The 27,450-nt window shown below is 55.2% G+C and overlaps 1 protein-coding gene across 2 annotated transcripts in view; it reads right to left on the bottom strand.

Annotated features, from left to right (window-relative positions):
* Positions 1-27,450, bottom strand: part of cpb2 (carboxypeptidase B2 (plasma)) — a 145,523-nt gene that overhangs the window by 76,489 nt on the left and 41,584 nt on the right. For both annotated transcript variants that reach the window (XM_072514299.1, XM_072514300.1), the window contains exons 3-4: positions 15,287-15,411; positions 14,716-14,827 (exon numbers count right to left, since the gene is read on the bottom strand). In XM_072514299.1, the coding sequence (XP_072370400.1) occupies positions 14,716-14,827; positions 15,287-15,411 (237 nt within the window). The remainder of the gene's footprint in view (positions 1-14,715; positions 14,828-15,286; positions 15,412-27,450) is intronic.

Below are 27,450 nucleotides of genomic sequence, written 5' to 3'. Positions count from 1 at the left end.
CGGCCCAGTAGTGGAGTAGCGGAGATGGCACCCTCTACAATACCACAATCTATTAAAAGTTGTGGGTCAGGTGAACTCCATGATACACTTTGGGGTTTTCTAAACCCTGGCCCATAACAACACGAATCCACTTCTCAAACCCCCTCAGCTCCACCTCCCCTCCATATGTATCCTCTTCTCAAACCCCTTCAGCCCCATCTCCCCTCCACATGTATCCTCTTAACAAACCCCTTCAGCCCCATCTCACCTCCACATGTATCCTCTTCTCAAACCCCCTCAGCCCCACCTTCCCTCCATATGCATTCTCTTCTCAAACCCCCTCAGCTCCACGTCCCCTCCATATGTATCCTCTTAACAAACCCCTTCAGCCCCATCTCACCTCCACATGTATCCTCTTCTCAAACCCCCTCAGCCTCACCTCCCCTCCACATGTATCCTCTTCTCAAACACCCTCAGCCCCACCTCCCCTCCACATGTATCCTCTTCTCAAACACCCTCAGCCCCACCTCCCCTCCACATGTATCCTCTTCTCAAACCCCCTCAGCTCCACCTCCCCTCCACATGTATCCTCCCCTCCATATGTATCCCCTTCTCAAACCCCCTCCGCCCCACCTCCCCTCCATATGTATCCCCTTCTCAAACCCCTTCAGCCCCATCTCACCTCCACATGTATCCTCTTCTCAAACCCCCTCAGCCCCACCTTCCCTCCATATGCATTCTCTTCTCAAACCCCCTCAGCTCCACCTCCCCTCCATATGTATCCTCTTAACAAACCCCTTCAGCCCCATCTCACCTCCACATGTATCCTCTTCTCAAACCCCCTCAGCCTCACCTCCCCTCCACATGTATCCTCTTCTCAAACCCCCTCAGCCCCACCTCCCCTCCACATGTATCCTCTTCTCAAACCCCCTCAGCCCCACCTCCCCTCCACATGTATCCTCTTCTCAAACCCCCTCAGCTCCACCTCCCCTCCACATGTATCCTCCCCTCCATATGTATCCCCTTCTCAAACCCCCTCCGCCCCACCTCCCCTCCACATGTATCCTCATCTCAAACCCCCCAGCCCCACCTCCCCTCCACATGTATCATCTTCTCAAAACCCACCAACCCCACTTCCCCTCCACACGTATCCTCATCTCAAAACCCACCAACCCCCACCTTCCCTCCACATCAAACCCCCTCAATCCCAGTGATTAGATAATCAGTTTATTAAAAACAGAAAGACCAAGGTAGTGGGCTTTTATATAACAGTTTTCACTAAACTTCCCAGGTAAGCAGACGTTGGCTGGAATTTTTGGCGAGATTCTCTGACCCCCCCGCCGGGTCGGAGAATCGCTGGGGGGCGGCATGAATCTCCCCCCACCTGCTGCCGAATTCTCCGGCGCCGGGAATTTGGCGGGGGCGGGAATTGCGCCGCGCCAGTCGGCGGCTGCTGGCAGCGCCTCCCCCGGCGATTCTCCGGCCCACGATGGGCCGAGTGGCCACCCGTATTTTGCTGGTCCCGCCGACATAAGTTGGAGTAGGTCCCTACCGGCGGGACCTGGCAGCGCGGGTGGCCTCCGGGGTTCTTGGGGGGGGCGCGGGGGGATCTGGCCCCGGGAGGTGCCCCCACGGTCCTGGCCTGCGATCGGGCCCCACCGATCCGCGGGCAGGCCTGTGCCGTGGGGGCACTCTGTTTTTCCGCACCGGCGGCTGTCGCGGTCCGCCATTGCCGGTGCAGAAACGAAGCCCTATGCGCATGCGTGGGGATGACGCCAGCCCACGCTGGCGCTCCCGCGCATGCGCCAACTCGCGCCGGCCGGCGCTGGCCCTTCGATGCCGGCTGGCGTGGCGCCAAGCCCCTTCCCCGGCGGCTGGCGGGGCGCAAACCACTCCGGGGCGGGTCTAGCCCCTGAAGGTGCAGAGGATTCCACACCTTCGGAGTGGCCCGACGCCGGAGTGGTTCATGCCACTCCTCGGCGCTGGGACCCCCCGCCCCGCCGGGTAGGGGAGAATCCCGCCCTCTCTGTCCGTTCACACCGCCGGGATTCTCCAGTCCCACTGCAGTAAATGGAGCTTCAGCTGAACGCCAAATTCTCCATTCTCGCTGGCAGCGGTGTAGGGGTGAACTCCTATCGGAGAATCCTGGTCCTGATTTACTGAAAAAACATCACAGAATTACATCAAATTTTACAGCAGAGAAATAGGCCATTTGGCCCGACAGATCTGTCAGTGTTTATGCTCTTCTTACCTTTTAACTTTTCTTTTTGTCCTTTCATGGGGTTTGGGTGTCACCAGCTGAGCCTGCATTTATTGCCCGCCCTGAATTGTCCTTGAGAAGATGATGCGCAGTCAGCTTGAAACGCTACAGTCCATGGGCGGGATTCTCTCATCCCGGGGCTGGGCCAGAGAATTGGCGGGACCGGTACGAATCGCGCCACGCCTCCCTGTGCCGGTCCGCTGATTCTCCGGAGAGCGGAGAATCGGCGCAATTGGCGGCGGCGCAGACGTCGCGCCGTTGGTCGGGGTACGCTCTGTGCAACCCCCCCGGCGATTCTTGGCCCGGGATGGGCCGAGCGGCCACGCAACAAAAGCCTAGTCCCATCGGCGCCGTTCACACCTCTTACCCGGCAGGACCTAGGCACGGATGCATCCGGGCGGCGGCCTGGTGGGAAAGGGGGGGGGGGGGTCTGACCCCGGGGGTGGGGGGGGGGGGGCTTCTGCTGTGGCCTGGCCTGCGATCGGGGATCAGCGGGCCGGCCTCTCAGGCTGGGGGCCTCTTTTGTTCCGCGCCAGCCCCTGTAGCCCTACGCCATGTTGCGTCGGGGCTGGCGCGGAGAAGGGAGCCACTGCGTATGCGCACATTGGCGCCGGTCCCACTGTGCATGCGCACATTGGCGGCGGTCTCACTGCGCATGTGCAGACCCGCGGCTCCCATCTGATGCCGGGGATCGGCAGCTGGAGCGGCGTGGGTCGCTGTAAGGGTCAGAATTGCTGCTCCTGAGGGCATGTTGACGCCGTCGAGAAATGCAACGTCATTGACGACGGCATCAACACCTAGCCTCAGGATCAGAGAATCCGGCCCCATGTTTGTAGATACACCTACCCTGTTGTTAGCAATTCCAGGATTTTGACACAGTGACAGTGAAGGCACTTACCAGCATAATCTTTGATTCCTCTCTCCGTTGTACACTTATCTTGCTTCTCCATAAATGCATCTGTGCTATTCAATTCATATGGAACATAGGAATTAGGATCACAAGTAGGTAATTCAGCCCTTCGAGCCTGCTCCATCATTCAATCAGATCATGGCTGATTTCTTCCTGGTCCTTCTCCCTGCCCCTTCCCTTTAACCTGTTTTCCGTACAAAATATATCTATCTCCTTCTTGAAACCAATTAATCATTCAGACTCCACTGCACTATTGGCATTTCACCTCCCTCTGTAAGAAGTAGTGTCTCCTCATCTCAGTTTTAAATCTCCCGCCTCTCAATCTATGTCTGTGACCTCTCGTTCTCGATTGCACCTCAGGGGGGAACATTTTGTCTATGTTTACTTTATCAATCCCTTTTAGTATTTTATGTACCTTAATCAAATCCCCTCTCATTCTTCTAAACTCCAACAAGTATAAGCCCAAACTGTTTAACCTCTTCTCATACGTTAACTCTTTCATCCCCGGAATCAATCTGGTGAACCTCCTCTGAACTGCCTCCAATGCCACCACATCCTTCCTCAAATAAGGAGACCAAAACTGGACACAATACTCCAGGGGCGAAATTCTCCGTTATCGGCGGAAAGTCCGCCGATCGGCACAAAAAACGGCGCAAATCCCACTTGCGTCACGTCATAAAAATGGGACGATAGTCTCCGGCCCGAAATGGGCTAGCAGCGACGTAACGGGATCCGCGCTTGCGCAGTGGTTCACGCCGTGCAGCGTCATACGCGCTGCACGGTGTGACGGCTCAGAAGGCCGCGCAGCTCCCCCCCACCCGACCGGAGCACCCGACCGCAACACCCGACTGGATGGCTGGCCGTCGCTCAGCCCCGAGGTTCGAGTCACGCGATGTGGAGGCGCTCCTGGACGCGGTGGAGCAGAGGAGGGAGGCCCTGTATCCCGGGCACGGCCGCAGAGTTGCCCCACGCCACAGCCGGCGTCTGTGGAGGGAAGTGGCAGAGGCCGTCACCGCTGTGGCCCTGACACCACGGACAGGCACCCAGTGCCACAAGAAGGTGAACGACCTCGTCAGAGCACGCAGGGTGAGCCTCCCCCATATCCCCCCTCCCCATATCCCCCCTCCCCCATATCCCCCCTCCCCCATATCCCCCATATCCCCCTCCCCCATATCCCCCATATCCCCCCTCCCCCATATCCCCCATATCCCCCTCCCCCATATCCCCCATATCCCCCCTCCCCCATATCCCCCCTCCCCCATATCCCCCCTCCCCCATATCCCCCCTCCCCCATATCCCCCCTCCCCCATATCCCCCTCCCCCATATCCCCCATATCCCCCCTCCCCCATATCCCCCCTCCCCATATCCCCCATATCCCCCATATCCCCCTTCCCCCATATCCCCCATATCCCCCCTCCCCCATATCCCCCCATATCCCCCCTCCCCCATATCCCACATATCCCCCATATCCCCAAGTGAATCCAGCCCTAACCTTAACCTCTGCAATGCACGCGCAACCGATGGCATGCATTCATATACCTGCCTAACGCTGTTGCCTTTTACCCCTGCCACCAGCCCCCCCCCCCACAGGAGAAGCGCGCACACAACAATAGGGAGCATGTGAGGACTGGAGGAGGGCCCGCTGATGAGAGGCCACTGACCGTACACGAGGAAAGGACCCTGGAACTGGCTGGCGGACCTGAGGACCGGGAGGTTGCTGATGCAGAGGTCGGGAGCCCACCAGCAAGTGAGCCACCGACAGCCCGTCCCCATATCCCCCCTCTCCTATATCCCCCTCCCCCGTATCACCTGATCACTGCCTGATGTCTAACCATGCATGCTTCATTGTGTATCGCAGGACCAAACGTCCAGGCACCCATCCCCGCAGAAGCACACCACCCGCAGGATGCCCCTCGGAGACCACAGGAGACGGAGAGACCCGCACCCTCCAGCATGCGACGCCCGCAGGATGCCCCTCGCACACCACGGGAGACGGAGAGACCCGGACCCTCCAGCATGCGACACCCGCAGGATGACCCTCGGAGACCACGGGAGACGGAGAGACCCGCACCCTCCAGCGTGCGACGCCCGCAGGATGCCCCTCGCACACCACAGGAGACGGAGAGACCTGGAGCAACAGGGAGACGACACCCCCGTCACGTGCGGGAGCGACCACCCAGCGATGAGGGGGGCAGCCACAGGCCCCCGTCACATCCGAGCCAGGACACCACTACCCAGGACACCACTACCCAGGACACCACTACCCAGGACACCACTACCCAGGACACCCCTACCCGGGACAGCACTACCCAGGACACCCCTACCCGGGACAGCGCTACCCAGGACACCCCTACCCGGGAAGACGAAATACCGGACAGTGACTCAGAGTGGATGGGTGGAGACGAACCCCCACCCCAAAGTGCCATGGAGTCAGAGTGGGACGAAGAGCACGACACAACGCCACTGCTGTCACCAACATCCTCCACCATCGCAGAAACACTCACCACGGTTGGGCACTTTAATGATGAGGCGTCTGGTACACTCACTGGTGCGCACAACACAGCCGTCCCGGTACAGCAGGTGGAGGTAGGAGCAGCAGAGGGACCGGGCGGTCGGAGGGCAGCCCAGGCCAAGCGAACATCTGCCACCCAGATGGATCCCGGGTTCCTGCAGTTACCACACCCACACATAGATCCGATGCAACCACCGACCCGGAGACGAGCGAAGAGGGTGACGGGCGGCTTGCGGCGGCTGCGGTCGCAGGTGGAGGAGTCCACCCGCGTCCAGGAGCTGGGAGTGGTCCCGGTCATGCGTGCCACCCAGGCTGACACCGCACGGGTGGCGTCCGCGGTGGAGGCAATGGTTGCGACGGTGTCAGACATGGGGAACGGTTTGCGAGGCCTGGGGCCTTCCGGGCAGGCGGCGTCTGTGGCCCAGGAAATGGCTGCCCTCTCACAGGAGGCCATGAGCCAGTGCCAGCGCCAGATGGCAGAGGCGCTCAACGCCATAGCCCAGTCTCTGCAGGCCATGGCCCAGTCTCAGCAGGCCATGGCCCAGTCTCTGCAGGCCATGGCCCAGTCTCAGCAGGCCATCGCTGAGGGCATCGGCGCCAGTGGCCATGTGCGAGCCGGCGTCGCACTGTCACAGACAGGGTTGGCCAACACCCTGGGCTCCATGGCTGCAAACCTGCAGACCCCTGTCGATACCAGCACGGGCCTCCAGGACTGGCAGCGCCAGATGTCGGGGGGGCGTCGGATGGCCAGTCCGTTCGCATCCCCCACCATGTAGAGGCCTGGGGGCCATCGGGCACCCCGAGGGAGGAGGAGGTGGTGTGGTCCGTCCCGGCTCCCTCTGTAGGGGAGGTCCCGGTACACCGCGACACCTCGGACTCCCCCCCTTCCGTCCCAGGTGCATCGGGTGGGCAACGGGCAGGACAGGCTGGCAGCTCGCCATCCCAGTCGCCCGGGCCGCAGCCTGGCCCATCTAGGCCAGGACGCCCCAGGAAACGGCCGCCAAAGGGATCCAGTGTCAGAGGGCAGGAATCACAGGAGTCCACCTCCAGTTCTGCTGTACCGTCTGGGGAACCACGTAGACGTAGTCAAAGGGCCCGTAAGGCCAAACAATTAGACACTGAGTAAGTTGGCACGGGTGCAGGGCACAGATGAGTTTTAGGGGCTAGGGCACGTGCATGAACTCCTTTGGTTATTAAAGTCAATGTTACACCTACCGAAGCTGCCTTTGTGCTCTGTCCAAAGTGTGCGGGCGTGTCATGTACGTTGAGCGCAAGTGTGTGTGTGACGGGTGGTCTTACCTCAGCCCCAGGTGAGTCTGCCCCCTTTTCCCTGGGCCGCCAACAACATCCCCCGGGCAGAGGACGGGACCGTGCGCTGCAGTGTCACAGCCGCATGCAGGGATGGTCCGGGTGGATGGTGGTACTGTGGCCATGGGTCAGACATAGTCCAACGATGTAGAGCCAGGAGTTCATCGCAGGGCGGGTTGTCATCATCCTCCATGGCCTGCGATAGACACGCGTCCACCCGCAACTGGGTGAGCCCGGCCCGTTGTGCCGCCGGTGGATCGGCAATTGGGGGGGGGTGGTGGTGTGCATGCGGGTGGGGTGTGTGGGGTTGGGGAGGGGGGTGAGGGTGCTGGGTGGGTGGATGGGTGGGGGGTGTGGGTGGTCGGCTGTTGCCATGGTGTGCGGTCTGTGGCCATACTACCCGATTCCCACGCCCAGCTAGTCAGTGAAGCGGGCGTCTATCAGTCTGTCCCGTGCCCGCTGGGCCAGCCGGTAACGGTGGACAGCCACCCGCCTGTGTCTACCCCGTCTGCCCTGACCATTGCCCCCATCCCCCTCATCTGGGGAGGACTGTGCCTCTTCCTGCTGCTCCTCCACTCCGCCCTCCTCTGCCTGCGGCACATCGCCCCTCTGCTGGGCTATGTTGTGCAGGACGCAGCACACCACAATGATGCGGCCGACCCTATCTGACCGATACTGGAGGGCGCCCCCAGAGAGGTCCAGGCACCTGAAACGCATCTTCAGCACGCCAAAGCACCTCTCGACCACTCCCCTTGTCGCTACATGGGCATCATTGTAGCGGTTCTCCGCCTCATTGCGTGGCCTCCGTATAGGCGTCATCAGCCACGATCGCAATGGGTAGCCCCTGTCGCCCAGCAACCAGCCCCTCAGCCGGGGATGGCGTCCCTCGTACATGCCGGGGATGGATGACCGCGCCAACACGAATGAGTCGTGTACACTGCCTGGGTGACGGGCGCAGACGTGCAGGATCATCATGCGGTGGTCGCAGACCACCTGTACGTTCATCGAATAGGTCCCCTTCCTATTAGTGAACACGGCCCTGTTATCTGCAGGTGGCCGCACGGTGACGTGCATCCCATCGATCGCGCCCTGGACCATGGGGAACCCGGCCACGGCAGAGAAGCCCACGGCCCGGGCACCTTGGTTGGCCCGGTCCACGGGGAAGCGGATGTAGCGGTGCGCCATGGCATAAAGGGCATCTGTCACTGCCCGGATGCACCGGTGCACCGATGTCTGCGATATGCCGGACAGGTCCCCACTCGGTGCCTGGAATGACCCCGTTGCATAAAAGTTCAGGGCCACCGTAACCTTGACGGACACGGGGAGAGGGTGTCCCCCGCCAGTGCCACGCGGTGACAGGTGTGCCAGCAGGTGGAGGTTGGGGGTGCCTCCGTTGCCGTGGGGCCACGACGTCCTCCTCCCCCTCCTCGTCCTGTCAGTCAGGTGTCCCTCCAGCCTGGGCGGCTGCCGCCTGCCCCTCTGCGGCAGCCTGCGCCGCATCTCTGGCACGCTCCTCCTCCTCCTCCTCCTCCTCCTCCTCCTCATCCAGGGCAACATAGACATGAGCGGCTGCCAACACGGCGGCCAACATCGCTGGATGATCTGAAAACATGACGGCCTGGTGGGGGGGAGGGGAACGACGACATGTCATCATTGCCCATATCCCCTCCTCCCCCCAGCCAGGTGGCATGGACCGCATGGGTCCAACTGTTGGAGACTGGCACCTGGCCAGGTGGACCAACTCATTTGCCCTCCCATCACCCTCCTCGGCATGGACCCCCTCCCCAACCTCCACCCCAGCACGGACCCCCTCCCCAACATCCACCCCAGCACGGACCCCCTCCCCAACCTCCATGCCAGCACGGACCCCCTCCCCAACCTCCACCCCAGCACGGACCCCCCCCAACCCCCAACCTCCACCCCAGCACGGACCCCCCCCCAACCCCCAACCTCCACCCCGGCACGGACCCCCTCCCCAACCTCCACCCCAGCACGGACCCCCCCCAACCCCCAACCTCCACCCCGGCACGGACCCCCCCCAACCCCCAACCTCCACCCCGGCACGGACCCCCCCAACCTCCACCCCGGCACGAACCCCCCCCCAACCCCCAACCTCCACCCCGGCACGGACCCCCCCCAACCCCCAACCTCCATCCCGGCACGGACCCCCCCCAACCCCGAACCTCCACCCCGGCACGGACCCCCCCCAACCCCCAACCTCCACCCCAGCACGGACCCCCCCCAACCCCCAACCTCCACCCCGGCACGGACCCCCCCCAACCCCCAACCTCCACCCCGGCACGGACCCCCTCCAACCCCCAACCTCCACCCCAGCACGGACCCCCCCAACCCCCAACCTCCACCCCGGCACGGACCCCCTCCCGGCACTCCCCCAGAGCCCAGCCTACTCTAACCACCCCCCCTCCCCCCGCCGCACACACACACACACAAGCCGAGACACACCTCTCCTCACGCAATCAGTCTGCGGCCACGCCATTTCCTGCCCAGAGCCAACCCCCCAGGCCGTCACTCACCTCCTCGCTGGTCGGCATGAGCCTGGAGCACCGGGTCACGCCGATGAAAAGGAGATTTGATTCACGTCGACGTGAACGGTCATCACGTCGACGGGACTTCGGCCCATCCGGGAGGGAGAATATCGGCAGGCCGAAAATCGGCTGCCTTGCGCAGACCCGTGACATTCTCCGCGGCAGCGGCGCCATTAACGCCCCGCCGACTTTTCTCCCTTCGGAGACTTCGGCGGGGGCGGGGGCGGGATTCACGGCGGCCAACGGCCATTCTCCGACCCTCTGGGGGGTCGGAGAATGACGCCCCAGATGTGGGGCGTCATTCTCCGATCCCCCCGCCAGGTCGGAGAATGGCCGTTGGCCGCCGTGAATCCCGCCCCCGCCGAAGTCTCCGGTACCGGAGATTGGGCGGGGGCGGGAATCGGGCCGCGCCGGTTGGCGGGACCCCCCGTTCAATTCTTCGGCCCGGATGGGCCGAAGTCCCGCCCAGAAATTGCCTGTCCCGCCGGCGTAAATCAAACCTGGTATTTACCGGCGGGACCAGGCGGCGTGGGCGGGCTCCGGGGTCCTGGGGGGGGGCGCGGGGCGATTTGACCCCGGGGGGTGCCCCCACGGTGTCCTGGCCCGCGATCGGGGCCCACCGATCCGCGGGCGGTCCTGTGCCGTGGGGGCACTCTTTCCCTTCCGCCTCCGCCACGGTCTCCACCATGGCGGAGGCGGAAGAGACTCACCCCACTGCGCATGCGCGGGAAACGTTCAGCGGCCGCTGACGTTCCCGCGCATGCGCCGGGAAACTGTCAGCGGCCGCTGACGCTCCCGCGCATTCGCCGCATTTCCGCGCCGGCTGGCGGGGCAACAAACGCCATTTCCGCCAGCTGGCGGGGCGGAAATCCCTCCGGCGTCGGCCTAGCCCCTCAATGTTGGGGCTAGGCCGCCAAAGATGCGGAGCATTCTGCACCTTTGGGCCGGCGCGATGCCCGTCTGATTGGCGCCGTCTTTGGCGCCAGTCGGCGGACATCGCGCCGTTGGGGGAGAATTTCGCCCGTGGTCTCACCAACACCCTATACAATTGTAACAGCACTTCTCTATTTTTATACCCCGGTCCTTTTGCAATAAACGCAAACATTCCATTTGCCTTTTTGATTACATGCTGTACCTGTAAACTGACTTTTTATGATTCATGAACAAAGGCACCCAGATCCCTCTAACCAGACGCATTTTCAATCTGCTTTCCATTTAGATAATAATTTGCCTTTCTATTTTTTCGTCCAAAATGGATAACCTCACACTTATCCACATTAAACTCCATCTGTCAAATTTTGACTCATTCTCCGAGCCTATCTATGTCCATCTATAAACTCTTTATTTCCTCTTCACTGCCTGCTGCTCCACCTAGTTTAGCATCATCTGCAAATTTTGCTACATTACATTCTGTCCCTGCTTGCAGATCATTTATATAGATTGTAAACAGTTGAGGTCCGAGGACTGACCCCTGCGGCACTTCACTTGTTACAGTTCACTAGCAAGAGAAGGACCTGTCTCTCCAGACCCTCTGGTTTCTGCCAGTCAGCCAATCCTCAATTCAATCTAGTACTCTACCCCTAATCCCCTGTGGTATCACCTTCTGGATCAGTCAAATGCCTTCTGGAAGTCTAGATATATCACACATACTTGGTTCCCCATTATCCACCTTGCTGGTTACATCGTCAAAGAACGCAAGCAAGTTTGTCAAGCATGACTTACCCTTCATAAAACCATGATGACAATGGTGGATTGAGCTTTGTCCTTCCAAATGTTCAGTCATCTCCTCCTTACTGATTGATTCCAATAACGTCCCCACCACAGAGGTCAAGCTAGCCGGTCTATAGTTTCCTATTTTTTGCCTCTCTCCCTTTTTGAATAGTGGCGTCACATTAGCATGTTTCCAATCCACCAGGACTCTTACAGAATCCAGGAAATTTTGAAATATCATAACCATTGCATTCACTATTTCTGCTGCCACCTCCCTTAATACTCGAGGGTGCAGGCAATCAGGTCCCAGAGGCGTATCTGCCTTTAGTCCCATTAGTTTATTCAATACCGTCTCCTTAGTGATGGTTATTGCACCAAGATCCTCTGCATTAACTGAAGTTTCTGGAAATTTTTTATTATCCTCTTCCGTGTTCCCCATTATTACCTCACTAGTATTGTCCTCTAAAGGGCCAACATTTACTTTAGCTACTCTCTTCCTCTTTATATATTTATAGAAGCTTTGTGATAGGGAGTTCAATATTCTCGCTGCTCGCTGAACAAAGCGGTTTCTCCTGAATTTCCCATTGGATTTATTAGTGGCTACTTTAAACTTATGGACCCCTGGAGGTATCTGAAGATTTGGTGTCCATACGCAGCAAGACCTGGACAAAGGTTTGGACTGATAAGTGGCAAGTAGCATTCGCACCACACAAGTCAAGTGCCAGTCAATGCCCATCTCCAACTAGACTGTATCAAACTGTTTACATTAACCACAAGCTATCATAACAAGGTTAATACTCAGGTGTCCTTTTCTTTCTGTAGTTTCTAGCATAAATGATGAGGATGAGGATGCCCGTTAGGAATCCCATAAGTCCAAACACGCTGTAGACACACCTTGAGATTAAATATTGTGCTTCCATAATCTTGGTGACTCAGTTGTGGGCAAGATTTGACTCCATGTTTGTGGAATTGCCATTGTCTGAGGGAGTGCGGGTAGAGATAAAGGAATTTGAGGGATCAGTCACATTATGGGGTGTTTCTTGAGAAGGCATTGTAGCTCCTCACTTCACTCGTCGATTGGTTTACTCAATGGTGTACAATATGTGCTGTAATGTAGCCAATTTGTACCTTGAACTGTAATCTGTAAATTGGGTGGAGGAAAATTACATGAGTTCAGCTTTCAAGTGACATTCGATCACGAGATTGCTATTGTTTGCCTCTCTGTTTCAGTGTAGAATGTGTTAGGATGTCCATCTCTCTTTGCTGCTATCCCCATTAGAACTCAAAGAGCTAGATGTTGGAGGAGAGATCTGGAGCTTAGCCTTTGCAAGCTTTTATTTACAGAGACATGGTACGTATATCATAAGCCTTCAATTCAAAAACAAACATCTTCAACCTGACTACCCGTGTCTGGTTACCTTTATCCTTTTAAAGACCTTCACCACCCATTGACTGTCTTAAGTTCAAGGGGATACAAAGCAATTTTAAGCAGTCTATTCTCATAATTGAAACCTTTAAACCCTGATACCATTCTCATAAATCTATCCGACACCCAATCAGAGGCCAATTAACTTTCTTGCGATTTGTTGCCAAACCTGGATGCAGTCCAGGATCTGACCAACAGTTGAGGCATATTTTGCTTGCTTGTTTATTCTAACCCCTTTGAAATAATGGGCAACATTCCTTTCACCTTTTTGATTACTTGATGTTCCTGTGCACTAGCCATTCGTCTTTCTCGGATCAAAAGTAGATGACCGCACGCTACACTCATTGAACTCCATGGTTTTGCCCTCTCACTTAATTTGCCTATGGCCCTTTGTAAATTCCTGTTTCCATCAACACAAATTACAAACTTAGTGTCATCTTCAAATTCAGGAAATATAACTCTCTATTCCTTCATCCAATGTATTTATATTTTGTTAACAGCTGAGGCCCCAACATGGATACCTGAGAAAACTCCACTTATTGCATTTTAAAAATTATTTCACAGGCTGTTGGCCCGCTTTTTTATTGCCCATCCCTAATTGCTCCTTGAGCATGTGGTGGTAACCTATGAGGAGTGATTGAGGAGACTGGGCATGCATTCTCGAGGGTTTCGATGAATGCAAGGGGATCTCATTGAAACTTACAAAATTCTTAATGGGACTAGACATGGATAGATGCAGAAAGAATGTATCCTCTAGCTGGGGAGACTAGAACCATAGAAAATGGGAGCAGGCATAGGCCATTCAGCTCTTCGGGCCTTCCCCGCCATTCATTATGATCATGGCTGATCATCCAACTCAATAACCTATTCCTGCTTTCCCCCCATATCCTTTGATCCCTTTAGCCCCAAGTGCTATGTCTAACTCCTTCTTGAAAACATACAATAGTTTGGCCTCATCTGCTTTCTGTGGTAATGAATTCCACAGGCTCACCACTCTCTGGGTGAAGAAATTTCTCCTCATGTCAGTCCTTAATGGTTTACCCCGTATCCTCAGACTTTGACTCCTGGTTCTGGACTCCCCCACTATCGGGAACATCCTACCTGCATTCATCCTGTCTAGTCCTGTTAGAATTTTATAGATTTCTATGACAGCCATCCTCATTCTTCTAAACTCCAGTGAATACAATCCTAAGCGATTCAATCTCTCCTCGTACATCAGTCCCGCCATCCCAGGAACCAGCTTGGTAAACATTCGCTGAACTCCCTCTATAGCAAGAACATCTTTCCTCAGATAAGGAGACCAAAACTGCACATAATATTCCAGGTCTGGTCTCACCAAGGCCCTGTATCATTGCAGCAAGACATCTCTGTTCTTGTACTCAAATCCTCTCTCTATGAGGCCAACGTACCATCTGCTTTCTTTACCACCTGCTGCACCTGCATGCTTACTTTCAATGACTGGTGTACAAGGACACCCAATTCTCATTGCATATTCCCCTCTCAATCAATAGCCATTCTGATAATCTGCCTTCCTGTTTTTGCTACCAAAGTGGATAACCTCACTTTGTCCACATTGTACTGCGTCTGCCACGCATTTGCCCACTTACTCACCTTGTCCAAATCACACTGAAGCATTTCTGCATCATCCTCAGAGCTCACCCTCCCACCCAGCTTTGTGTCATCTGCAAATTTGGAGATATTACATTTACCAAGGGACACAGGCTCCGAATAAGGGGCAAGTCATTTAAGAATGAGATGAGGAGGATCTTCTTCACTCAAAGGGTCGTGAATCTTTGGAATTCTTTGCCCAAGAGGGCTGTGGAGGCCGAGTGATTCTGTTCAAGATGGAGGTCGCTAGATTTTTAGGTACTAATGACACCAAGGAATATGGGGATAGTGTGGGAAAATAGCATAGAGGTAGATAGATGATCAATCATGATCACGCTGAATGGTGGTGCAGGCTTGCGAGTCTGAAAGGCCTATTCCTACTCCTATGTTGCTATGTTCCTTCTCTTAACATATTTGTATAAACTTGAAATAAAAGCTACTTTAAAAGTTCTTACCTCCTCCAGTGGATGATACCTTTCATAATACGAAAACAAACCTCGAGGCCGTAAAGCCTCGTTTGTGTGTTTTTGTTTCTTTATGAGCTGCTGAACGTCCTCAATCAATACCCTAAAAATGATAATTATGCTGGTAATTTGGACAAACAAGCTTGCTGAAAAGTAAATGATCAGCCAAACAAAATTAGCAAAAAGCACAGAAGGGGAAAGTTTTAAATGTCAGGGGCTCGCAATGTGGAAAATGCTGTCAGAGCTCCCCTCATGGATTATTTGGTAAATCCAGTGTGAATGTGAGTCAAATGGACCAACTGGGTCACAATTGGAACTCAGCACACTGGGTTAAAGGGGAGAGGAAAAACATTTGTGGTCCCACTATTGATCGCCATCCAATGACTCCTGCTGAAAGCTGTGTGAATGCTCGGTGAGTACAAAAGTCAACTTTGGTTGCTAGTACTCACTGCCTATCCTCATACATGAGCAACGGCTGCACTACCGAAGGGTTTTTCAATATGTTTAGCACTGTATTCTATCTGTGACACCTGAATCATAATAAAAATCATGTTTGGCATACCTTTGTATGATGGTTGCTGTAGCCAGTTGATTTTTCACCTCTTCAATATTTGATGCATTTACATAAAGGTGGATTTCTTTGTTTAATCTGATATCATCAATTGAGCTTGGTTGCCAGAAAACAGCCTGTAGATAATGCAATCAGGTAGGTATTAGCGTTTTCATACATTATCAAAATCAGTCTTTACTTAAATCACTTTATAACTATACTCAAATGTATTGTAATTTGACTGTCAGAGAAGACCCCTGGCACTGATGAAAATAGGGTAGAATTCCGTAGATGTTGAGAAGAATATGCAAACAACTTTACATCAATTTAAATGCGATTATCGGGTAGGAAGCCTGATTCACCGGCCTCCTGGGATGCCTAGGTCCTGCCCTCCCACTGGGAGTCACACTGGTGTGAATTAATGCAAAGTCTGAAAAGCAGGGACCTGGCGCCTTGCACTCTGGGGGGAAAGGGGGCAAGGGGTTGAGTACTCTCTCTGTACTTGCCTTCAGGGTGCCCGGGGGTTCTTCAGGGGATGTGGGGGTTTGGTGGGGGCTTGTGCTGGGCTGGACGGGCTCAGGTCAGGGGTCTTTCCTGGGATGGGGGTCGGGTGACAGGTCTTCCCTCTGTAGCTTTGAAAATCATTAAACTGTACTTCAGCGTTTCAAGTTGTAGTTATAAGTCTTCCCTCTGATGTGTTGGAGCTCTTTGGTGTCTCTCCCAGCATATCAAGTTTAAAGATCTGCCTAAAGAAGGTGAAAACCTCCTCTCTGTAGCCTTAAAACCTTTAAACTCTCTTACAGCATGTCAGTATCAATGATCTGTCAGATGACAGGAAACGTCTTGCCTTTAATGTGTTGGAAACCTTTGAAGTGCTTTCTTCACAATCAATTTAATTCCCCTTTAATTTTTTTCCAGAAAGACCAGGTATGGGAGCAGCACTCAGACAGAGCACCTGGTCTTTCTAGGAAGCTCTTCGGAAAAATGAGACAGCCTCTTCAAAAAAACTGTGGTTAGAAAGAACATCTCCCAAAAAGATGAAGCACTTCAGAGTTAATGGACTCCTGCTATAATAATAATAATCTTATTCTCACAAGTAGGCTTACATTAACACTGCAATGAAGTTACTGTGAAAAGTCCCTAGTCGCCACATTTCAGCGCCTGTTCGAGTCCACAGACGGAGAATTCAGAATGTCCAATTCATCTAACAGCACGTCTTTCGGGGCCTGTGGGAGGAAACCGGAGCACCCGGAGGAAACCCACGCAGACACGGGGAGAATGTGCAAACTCCGCACAGACTGGGAATCGAACCTGGGACCCTGGTGTGAAGTGCTATAAAAACAATGATAATCACTCCTTTGAAATAACTGGACCTGTCAATCAAGAGGCTTGTAAAAGGTAACGGACTGTGAAATTGAATGTAAACAATGCAGTTCAAAGTTTCCAGGCTTCTATGTATGTACAGAGGCATGAAAATTTAAAGGGGAATGAAATTGGCTGTGAAAAAGCACTTCAAAGGTTTCCAGCACATTAAAGGCAAGATCTTTACTTTCATTTGACAGATCATTAATATTGGCATCCTGGAGAGAGTTTAAAGGTTTTAAGGCTACAGCGAGAAAACTTTCATTTTATTCTGACAGATCTTTGAACTTGACCTGCTGGGAGAGGCATCAAAGGGTTCCAACACACCAGAGGGCAGACTTTAAACAAAAACTTGGCACGCTGAAAGACTGTTTAATGGTCTTCAAACTTACAGAGGAAGACCTGTCACATGACATACATCCTAGGAAAGACCCCTGACCTGAGTCTCTCCAGCCCAGCCCACGTCCCACCAAACCTCACCTCCCCTGAGGGACCCCCCCTCAGCTCCCTGAAGGCAAATGTAGAATTGGTGATCACCCCCTTGCCCACCTCAGAATCCAAGGCACTCTGTTGGCACTGCCAAGCGGTGGGGCTTGAAATGGGGACTTGAGGGCGGGGGTGGCTGAAGAGGGGGGGGGTTCCTTTAGGGGGAACATTTTGCGAGTACATAACAGTGTCACTCACTTGAGGGGGGGCCCTTGCAGGCAATCCGGAGGGGCTGGCTTGCCAGCAATTGAGGGGGTACCTTGTCATCGATTGGGGAGGGTGGCTACAGGATTATTCTGAGATCTTTAAAAACGTCACCCCAATCTCTGAGGAGTGGGACCTGTCAGCGAGTTTAGCCTTCGCTCTCTCAAGGCCAGCGGAAAGCCCGACACCTCCAAAAAAGGTGCCATTGAATGGCACCGGAGCAACGCTCCCAGTGCCAGTGTGATACACTCCCGATTCCCCCTGGCGGCGAAACTTAGAATTCAGGAGAATCATGCTCTGTGTGTTTTATGGCAAATACAGTCAGCTTACTAATTGAGTTGAGAAAGATTCCAAAAGAGATATTAAGCCGGCACACATGATTGAGAAGGATGGTGTAACAACATCTCATGTAATATTGGGACCCCTCATGCATTTTCATTACCCCTATTACTGCTCGGGATAATCTTTGGGGCAAGAGCATTAGGTCATGAATGTCAGCTGTCAGGGAGAACTTATTAATGTTTCACACAATTACAGAAATATTGCAGAAGATACCATCCAGCACACCGTGTCTGCACCCGCTCCCCAAATTATTATGACTTAGGGCCTTTTTCCTGCCTTTTCCCCATAACCCTTACCATTGTTTCTATTCAAATAATCATCTCATGCTGTCTTGAATGAACCTACCTCCAGCACACTTCCAGGCAGTGCTTTCCGGACCCGAATCACTCACTGTATGAAAAAACTTTTTCTCACAGTGCATTTGCTTTTTTTGCAAATTGCTTTATATCTGCACTCGTTCTCGATCCTTTTACAAGTGGGAACAGTTTCTTCCGATCTGCTTTGTCCAGCCCCCTCATGATTTTGAACATCTCTATCAAATCTTTTCTTAGGTTTTTTTCTCTCCAAGGAGAACAGTCCAAAACTTGTCCAATCTATCCTTATAACTGAAGTATCTCAACCCTGGAACCATTCTTGTTAACCTCTTCCGCACTCTCTCCAATGCGTTCACATCTTTCCCATTGTGTGGCTTCCAAAACTGTACATAAAACCCCAGCTAACATCTAACTAGTGCCTTACACAAGTTCAGCATAACCTCCTTGCTCTTATCCTCGATGCCACTATTTCTTTGAAAAATATTTTTATTCTCCTTTTTCACATTTTCTCCCAAATTTGCTCCCACCAAAAATAAACAAAAAGCAGTAACAAATATAATGTCAATCCCCATATCAACAACAACAATCCCATCCTCCCACCAACCCCCAAACAACTGCCCGCATGTTAACATAAACAAACAACAAAAAGGAATCAGGAATCACCCATAGTCACCATTAACACATACAGTCCCCCTACCCCAAACCCTCCCAACACCTCCGCCCCCCCCCCCCCACTAATGTTTGATGTTATCCAATTCTTGAAAGTGCATAATGAATAACGCCCATGAATTGTAGAACCCCGGACTTCCGGTTGCGGCTATGCGCAGCTAAGCTGCACATTCGGCGGCTCCCGCTAAAACGGACTTTTGGGCTCTCCAGAGAAGCCCCAACGGCAATTTTTTGACGACTTCCAGTGTGGGAAGGGGATAGCAAGGTCCACCCCCCATAGTATATGGATTGGACCAGGAGCGGAGCGGTCAAAAAAGCGTTTTTGGAGCAGCGAAAAGTGCGAGGAAGAAAAAACAAGATGGCGGCAGGCGGAGATCAAGCGGCATGGGACCGGAGCAGCAGGAGTTTCTCAGGCGCTGCTTTGAGGAGCTGAAGAAAGAGGTGCTGGCGCCAATGCTGACGGCGATCGAGGGGTTAGTGGAGACCCAGAAGGCCCAAGCGGCGGCGATCCGGGAGGTGCGGGAAAAAGCCACGGAGAACGAGAATGAGATCTTGGGCCTGGCGGTGAGGATGGAGGCACACGAGGCGCTGCACAAGAGGTGTGCGGAAAGTTTCGAGGACCTGGAGAACAGGTCGAGGAAGAAGAATCTTCGGATTCTGGGTCTCCCTGAAGGAGTGGAGGGGGCCGATGCCGGGGCATATGTGAGCACGATGCTCAACTCGCTGATGGGTGCGGGGGCCTCTCCGAGTCCCCTGGAGCTAGAAGGGGCTCATCGGGTCTTGGCGCGGAGACCCAAGGCCAACGAGCCGCCAAGGGCAGTAGTGGCGAGGTTTTACCGTTTCGTGGATAGAGAGTGTTCTTGAGATGGGCCAAGAAAGAGCAGAGCAGCAGGTGGGAGAATACGGAGATCCAAATCTACCAGGACTGGAGTGCAGAGGTGGCAAAGAAGAGAGCTGGTTTTAATCGGGCCAAGGCGGTGCTCCATCGGAAGGGGGGTGAGGTTCGGAATGCTGCAGCCAGCGCGATTGTGGGTCGCATTTCAGGATCGACGCCACTACTTCGAAACGCCTGAGGCTTGGACCTTTATACAAACTGAAAAGTTGGACTCAAACTGAGGGTTTGTGGTTGTGGGGGGGGGATGTCGGTTGTATACAGGGTTTTAACTATGCGTAGGGAATGTTCCACGGGTTGGGTGATGGATGGGGATGGGGGAAGAGATCTGAGGGGGAGACTGAGAGAGAGTGTGGGTGCCAGTGCTGGAGGGAGGGGAAGCCCGGGGATGGGGGAATTGGGATAGGCCGCAACAGGAGCGGCGCCAGAGGGGGCGGGGCCGGCTCAGGAAAGCGCAGGCTTTTTCCCGCGCTAGGGAAGGACGGGGGTGGGGGGGGGGGGGTGGAGGAGAGCACACTGATTGCTGGGGAGGGGGGATTCCCACACGGGAGGGTCAATGGACGGCGGGGGAGGACCGGGGTCAGCAGGAGTCAGCTGACTTACAGGAGCGTTATGGGGGGAGCAAAAGAGCTAGATACGGATCTAGCGGAGGGGGTGGGGGGAGGGGTGGGGGAAATACGGTTGTTGCTGCATTCGCCGATGGGGAACTGGAAACAGAAAAGGTGGTCGGGGCGGGGGGGCCCCGTCTGGGGGACTGGAGAGTGCAGGAGGGCGCGGGCGCTGGACTGGCTTAGAAAAGGAGATGGCTAGTCGGCGGGGGGGGGGGGGGGGGGGGGGGGGGTAGCTATGTAAAATGTCTGCGTCCGATTAATCTGGCCAAAACCCAGTTTAAAACGGCTAACCCGAAAGACTGCTGGGAAAAGCAGCTAAGAAGACACAAGCAGGCAGCTGCAGACAGGTTTGCAGCTTCAGCTCTGGGAACGTAGCCCAGATCGATACTCAGGGCTATCAACAGCCCATCAACCCAGGTATCCGCAGTTTCATTCAGGACTGTTTACACCTAATCTACTCAGACATCCACAGTTAAATCGGCTATCCCCGGGAACAATTGCAACATATTAGCAATTGAATACCGGGCCAGACCTGTCGGCGCCTGCAGTGGCCGAAACAAAGACAGGTGAGCGACCACCCCCCGATCAAGGAATCGCCTCACCATTGGACACATCGACCCCAGAGACTGGGGACAGAATCCAATCACTTGGGACTCAGGGTCAAGGGCCGCCCCGGGAGGCGGGAAGCCCCTGGGCCCTATAAAAGTAAAGGTCCAAGTTCAGATCTCTCTCTCTCTCATCTTCGCCTGCTCGAGACCTTCGCAAGACCAGCCACCGGCAGCAGTAAGTTGAATCCAGCGATCGCTATCCGGTAGAGACACCTAGCCACCGACCTGTAGCAGCCTTTTGAATCCCGCGGGCCAGATTTGATTGGACAAGCCATTTGTTTCCCTGACCTGGTGGGCTCTTCCTAAGCTAAGTATTGGCCAGTAGTGATAGGTTTATTATATAAATGGTAGTATTAGGGTATTAATATTGCTTGTTGTATATAATAAATGACCGTTGTTTTAATCCTTACTAAGCGGTGTGCTGTGTTATTAATCATAACCTGAACTTGAACCACGTGGCGGTATCATAAAGATACCTGGCGACTCATGAGCAAAGGTGACCTAAACAGAGCAAATAGACTAAAGCTAGAAAGAGCAACAGGGGGAGCACCCCAATCCGGCTGATAACTTGGAATGTGAGGGGCCTGAATGGGCTAGTTAAGAGGGCCTGAGTGTTTGCGCACTTAAAGGGACTGAAGGCAGACGTGGTCATGCTTCAGGAGACACATTTGAAGGTGGCAGGCCAGGTTAGGCTGAGAAAGGGATGGGTAAAACAGGTATTCCATTCGGGGCTGGATGCGAAGAATAGAGGGGTGGCAATACTGGTGGGGAAGCGGGTGTCGTTTGAGGCCAAGAATATCGTAGTGGACAATGGAGGTCGATACGTGATGGTGAGCGGTAGGTTGCAGGGGGCGTGGGTGGTATTGGTAAACATATACGCCCCGAACTGGGATGATGCTGGATTTATGAAGCGCATGTTGGGGCGGATTCCGTATCTGGAGGCAGGAAGCTTGATAATGGCGGGGTGGATTTCAACATGGTGTTGGACCCAGCATGAGATCGCTCCAGATCTAGGACGGGGAAGAGGCCGGCTGCGGCCAAGGTGCTTAGGGGGGTTTATGGATCAGATGGTGGGAGTAGATCCATGGAGGTTTGCTAGGCCCCTGGCCAGGGAATTTTCTTTTTTTTCTCACGTACACAGAGCCTACTCCCGGATAGATTTTTTTGTTTTGAGTAGGGCGCTGATCCCGAAAGTGGAGGGAACGGAGTACTCGACCATAGCTATCTCAGACCACGCCCCGCACTGGGTGGAGTTGGAGTTAGGAGAGGAGAGGGACCAACGCCCGCTGTGGCGTCTGGATGTGGGATTACTGGCAGATGAGGAGGTGTGCGGGAGGGTGCGGGGGTGCATTGAAAGGTATTTGGAGGCCAACAACAACGGGGAGGTGCAGATGGGGGTAGTATGGGAGGCGCTGAAGGCGGTGGTCAGGGGAGAGTTAATCTCCATCAGGGCTCACAGGCAGAAGAGAGAGGGTCGGGAAAGGGAGAGGTTAGTGGGGGAGATCCTAAGGGTAGACAGGAGATATGCAGAGGCCCCCAAGGAGGGACTACTTAGGGAGCGGCGAAGTCTCCAGACGGAATTCGACCTGTTGACCACAGGGAAGGCAGAGGCACAGTGGAGGAAAGCACAGGGGGCGACGTACGAGTATGGGGAAAAGGTGAGCCAGATGCTGGCACATCAGCTCCGTAAAAGGATGGCAGCGAGGGAGATAGGTGGAGTCAAGGATAGCAGGGGAACTACGGTGCGGAGTGCGGTGAAAGTAAATGAGGCATTTAAGGACTTTTATGAGGAGCTGTACAGATCTCAGCCCCCAGCGGAGGAAGAGGGGATGCGACGATTTCTAGATCAACTGAGGTTCCCGAGGGTGGAGGAGCAGGAGGTGGCTGGTTTGGGGGCGCCAATTGGGTTGGAGGGAGCTGTTTAAAGGACTGGGGAGCATGCAGGCGGGGATGGCCCCGGGGCCAGATGGGTTCCCGGTTGAGTTTTACAGGAAGTATGCGGACCTGTTAGCCCCGTTGCTAGTGAGGATTTTCAATGAGGCAAGGGAGGGGGAGACCCTGCCCCCGACAATGTCCGGGGCGCTGATCTCTCTGATCCTGAAGCGGGACAAGGACCCACTGCAATGTGGGTCATATAGACCGATCTCGCTCCTCAATGTGGATGCTAAGTTGCTGGCAAAAGTGCTGGCTACAAGAATTGAGGACTGTCTCCCGGGGGTGATTCATGAGGACCAGATGGGATTTGTAAAGGGCAGGCAGCTAAACACCAATGTGCGGAGGCTCCTCAATGTGATTATGATGCCCTCGGTGAAGGGAGAGGCGGAGATAGTGGCAGCTATGGACGCGGAGAAGGCCTTTGACCGGGTGGAGTGGGAGTATCTTTGGGAAGTGTTGCGGAGGTTTGGGTTTGGGGAGGGGTGTATCAGGTGGGTTAAGCTCCTATATAGAGCCCTGGTGGCGAGTGTGGCTACGAATCGGCGGAGGTCAGAGTATTTTCGGCTGTATCGAGGGACGAGGCAGGGGTGCCCCCTGTCCCCCCTGTTGTTTGCATTAGCAATTGAGCCTTTGGCCATGGCATTAAGGGAGTCCAGGAAATGAAGGGGGGTGGTCCGAGGGGGAGAGGAGCATCGGGTGTTGCTATATGCGGACGATCTGTTGCTGTACGTGGCAGATCCAGTGGAGGGGATGGTGGAGGTCATGCAGATCCTAAGGGAGTTTGGGGACTTCTCGGGCTATAAGCTCAATGTAGGGAAAAGTGAGCTCTTTGTGGTGCATCCAGGGGACCAGGGAAGAGGGATAGACGACCTACCGTTGAGGAGGGCGGAAAGGAGCTTTCGGTACTTGGGGATCCAGGTAGCTCGGAGTTGGGGGGCCCTGCACAAACTTAATTTCACGCAGCTGGTGGAGCAGATGGAGGAGGACTTCAAAAGATGGGATGTGTTGCCACTCTCGCTAGCGGGCAGGGTACAGTCGATTAAAATGATGGTCCTCCCGAGGTTTCTTTTTGTGTTCCAGTGCCTTCCTATTATGATTACCAAGGCCTTTTTTAAGCGGGTATGTAGGAGCATCATGGGTTGTGTGTGGGCAAACAAGCCCCGAGGGTAAAGAGGGGGTTTCTGGAGCGTAGCAGGGACAGGCGAGGGCTGGCGATGCCGAATCTGGGTGACTATTATTGGGCAGCCAACGTGGCGATGATCCGTAAGTGGGTAATAGAGGGAAAGGGGGCGGCATGGAAGAGGTTGGAGGTGGCGTCCTGCAAAGGAACGAGCCTGAGGGCGCTGGTGACGGCACCGCTGCCACTCTCGTCGACAAGGTACACCACGAGTCCGGTGGTGGCGGCAACGCTAAAGATCTGGGGGCAGTGGAGACGACACAGGGGTGCAATGGGAGCCTCGGTGTGGTCCCCAATCCGGGAGAACCATCGGTTCATCCCAGGAAAGATGGACGGGGGATTTCGGAGCTGGCATCAGGTAGGGATCAGAAGGATGGGCGACCTGTTTATAGATGGGACGTTTGCGAGCCTAGGGGCGCTGGAGGAGAAGTTTGGGTTACCCCCGGGAAAAGCGTTCAGGTACATGCAAGTGAGGGCGTTTGTGAGGCGGCAGGTGAGGGGATTCCCGTTGCTCCCGGCACAGGGGATTCAGGACAGGGTGATTTCGGGTGTATGGGTCGGAGAAGGCAAGGTTTCGGCGATATATCAGGAGATGAAAGAAGAGGGGGAGGCTTCGATAGAGGAGCTGAAGGGCAAGTGGGAGGAGGAGTTGGGGGAGGAGATTGAAGAGGGTATGTGGGCTGATGCCCTGAGTAGGGTTAATTCCTCTTCCTCATGTGCCAGGCTCAGCCTGATACAGTTTAAGGTCATTCACAGAGCGCATATGACAGGGGCGAGGCTGAGTAGGTTCTTTAGGATGGAGGACAGATGCGGGAGGTGCTCGGGAAGCCCGGCGAATCATGCCCACATGTTCTGGTCGTGCCCGGCACTGGATGGGTTCTGGAGGGGTTTCGCGAAGACTATGTCCAAGGTGGTGAAAGTCCAGGTCAAGCCAAGTTGGGGGCTGGCATTATTTGGGGTGGCGGACGAGCCGGGAGTGCAGGAGGCGAAAGAGGCCGGTAGTCTGGCCTTTGCGTCCCTGGTAGCCCGGCGGAGGATCTTGCTCATGTGGAAGGACGTGAAGCCCCCCCAGCGTGGAGGCCTGGATAAATGATATGGCTGGGTTCATTAAGCTGGAGAGGATAAAGTTTGCCTTGAGAGGGTCTGCGCAGGGGTTCTTCAGGTGGTGGCAACCGTTCCTAGACTATCTCGCGGAGCGTTGGAATGAGGTCGGTCAGCAGCAGCAGCAACCCGGGGGGGGGGGGGGGGGGGGGGGGGGGAAGGGGAGGGGGGGGTCTCTTTCGGGGGGGTGGTATTTGGGCGGGCGGGGAAGAGGGTTTTCCCTCGGGGTACTTGTAAAAAAGCATATGGGAGGGTTAATATGTGCGGGAGAAACCCATTGTATAAGTTCTGTAGTATGTTTGATTGATATGTTTATGTTCTGTTCTGTTCTTTTCTCTTTCTCTTTTCTGTTACGGGGGGGGGGGGGGGGGGGGGGTTTAATTGGTTGAAAATATTTGTTGGAAAACTTTGAATAAACATATTTTTAAAAAAAAGAATTGTAGAACCCCTCCATCCTTCCCATCGGTTCAAACTTAACCTTCTCAAGAGTCAAGAATTCCAGCAGGTCCCCCTGCCACGCCAGGGCATAGGGTGGAGAGGTGGCTCTAACAGGATCAGCCTTCAGTCGATGAACGAGGCAAAGGCTACAACATCTGCCTCCGCACCCGTTTCCAACCCGGCTGGTCCAACACCCCGAATATGGCCTCCTGGGGGCCCGGGCCAGTTTCATGTGCATCACTTTAGAAATTATCCTAAAAACCTCCTTCCAGTAATCCTTCAGCTTTGGACAAGACCAAAATGAAAGTGATTTGCGGGGGCCCCCCGCAATGTTCACACACATCTTCTACCCCCTCAAAGAGCCGGCTCTTCCTCACCCTCGTGAGGTGAGCTCTATGTACCACCTCCAGCTGTGTCAGCCCCAACCTCACACACGAGGTGGAGGCGTTCACTCTCTGGAGCACCTCACACCAGAGCCCCACCTCCATACCGTCTCCCAACTCTTCTTCCCACTTTGCTTTGATCCCTTCCAGTGGTGCCTTCTCCTCTTCCAAAATAACCCTGTAAATCGCCGACACTACCCCCTTCTCCAGTCCCACTGTCGTCAGCACCTCCTCCAGCAATGTGGAACCTGGCTCCACCGGGAAGCTCTGTATCTCCTTCCTGGCAAAATCTCGAACCTGCATGTATCTAAACATTTCACCCTGCTCCAGCCCATACTTCGCTTCCAACTCCTTCAATCCTGCAAACTGACCCCCAAGGAACAAGGGCAGGATTCTCTCAGATCGCGCCGGCTCAGAGAAACGGCGATCACGCCGATTTTGTACGCGACGCCGGTCCAACGCTGTTCCGCCATTCTCCCAACCGGCGTGAACGGCGTCATCGTGAACGGCACCACGCCGCCCGGAGAATCGGCCGAGGGGGCAAGTCCCGCGATTCTCCAGGGTCCCGTGGATTCTGTGGCTCGGATGGGCCGAAGTCCCGACGGGGTCACGCCGGCGCCATTCACACCTGCGAATAAAAATCGTCAGCCAGTCGTGCTGGCTGACGATGCGGGAGAGGAGGTGAGCGGCAGGCGTACTGCGCTTCTGAGACTTTCGGGATGGATACGGACGGGGCTGCGGGCGAGTGGCGGTGGGAGGGTCTCCATGTTCAGGGGGGGTGTTGGGTAGGGGGCCTCCATGTTGCGGGGGGAGGCCTCCATGCTCGGGGTGGGGCGTTGGGTAGGGTGCCTCCATGTTGGGGGTGCGGGGGCCTCCATGTTCGGGAGGGGGGGGGGCTGGACCTCTATGTTGGCGAGGTGGGGCCTCCATGTTCGGGGGGGGGGGGTTCGATAGGCGTCCTCCATTTTCGGGGGGGGGGGGGCGTGGGGATGACATGCCAGCCGGCCTGCCAGGGCAGGGCGTTGCCAGAGCCACTGCCGCCAGTACGGTGGCCAGGCTGATGGGCATCGGCCCCAGGCGCTGTCTGCCCGCACGGCCCCGGGCCTTGCCCACGGGTTCGGGACCCCCCAGGGGCAGACCTCCCAGCAGCCGGCAACCATTGGCTGGAAGGGGCGGGTCCGCACCCATGGCAGCGCCCAGTGAGGGCATAGCCATCCAATGATGGCGCTATCAGGAGGGACGGGCAGTACTGGGCGGAGTACGGAGGGTGTGGGCAGGGGTCTGGGTGCATGCATGGCATCTGGCTGTAGAGGGGGCCATACCCTATCCCTAAACATGTTGCATATCCCCCACCCCCTGCAGATCATAATGTTTGGGCACCAGCCAGCGACGTTGGCCACCGTGGCCGGAGCCGCTGCCCTGCATGTAGCCCTGTGGCAGCGTCGGCGCAGGCGGCTCAGAGCAGCTGCGGCAGCGGTGGCTGCAGCAGAGGGACGGGCTGCAGCAGGCCGGGTGGCACCCGCTCAGGCTGCAGGTCCGCCCGCCCGACGGGCGCAGGAGGAGGCCGAGGCGGACAATGACCAGAACAACGGGGGGGATGCACAGGATGAGGATACCGATGTGGATGAGGAGCAGGAGGAGGAGAAGGCGGTGG

Source organism: Scyliorhinus torazame, chromosome 8, assembly GCF_047496885.1.
Source record: "Scyliorhinus torazame isolate Kashiwa2021f chromosome 8, sScyTor2.1, whole genome shotgun sequence".
Classification (NCBI taxonomy): Eukaryota; Metazoa; Chordata; class Chondrichthyes; order Carcharhiniformes; family Scyliorhinidae; genus Scyliorhinus; species Scyliorhinus torazame.
This window is presented reverse-complemented; position numbering and strand designations above follow the sequence as displayed.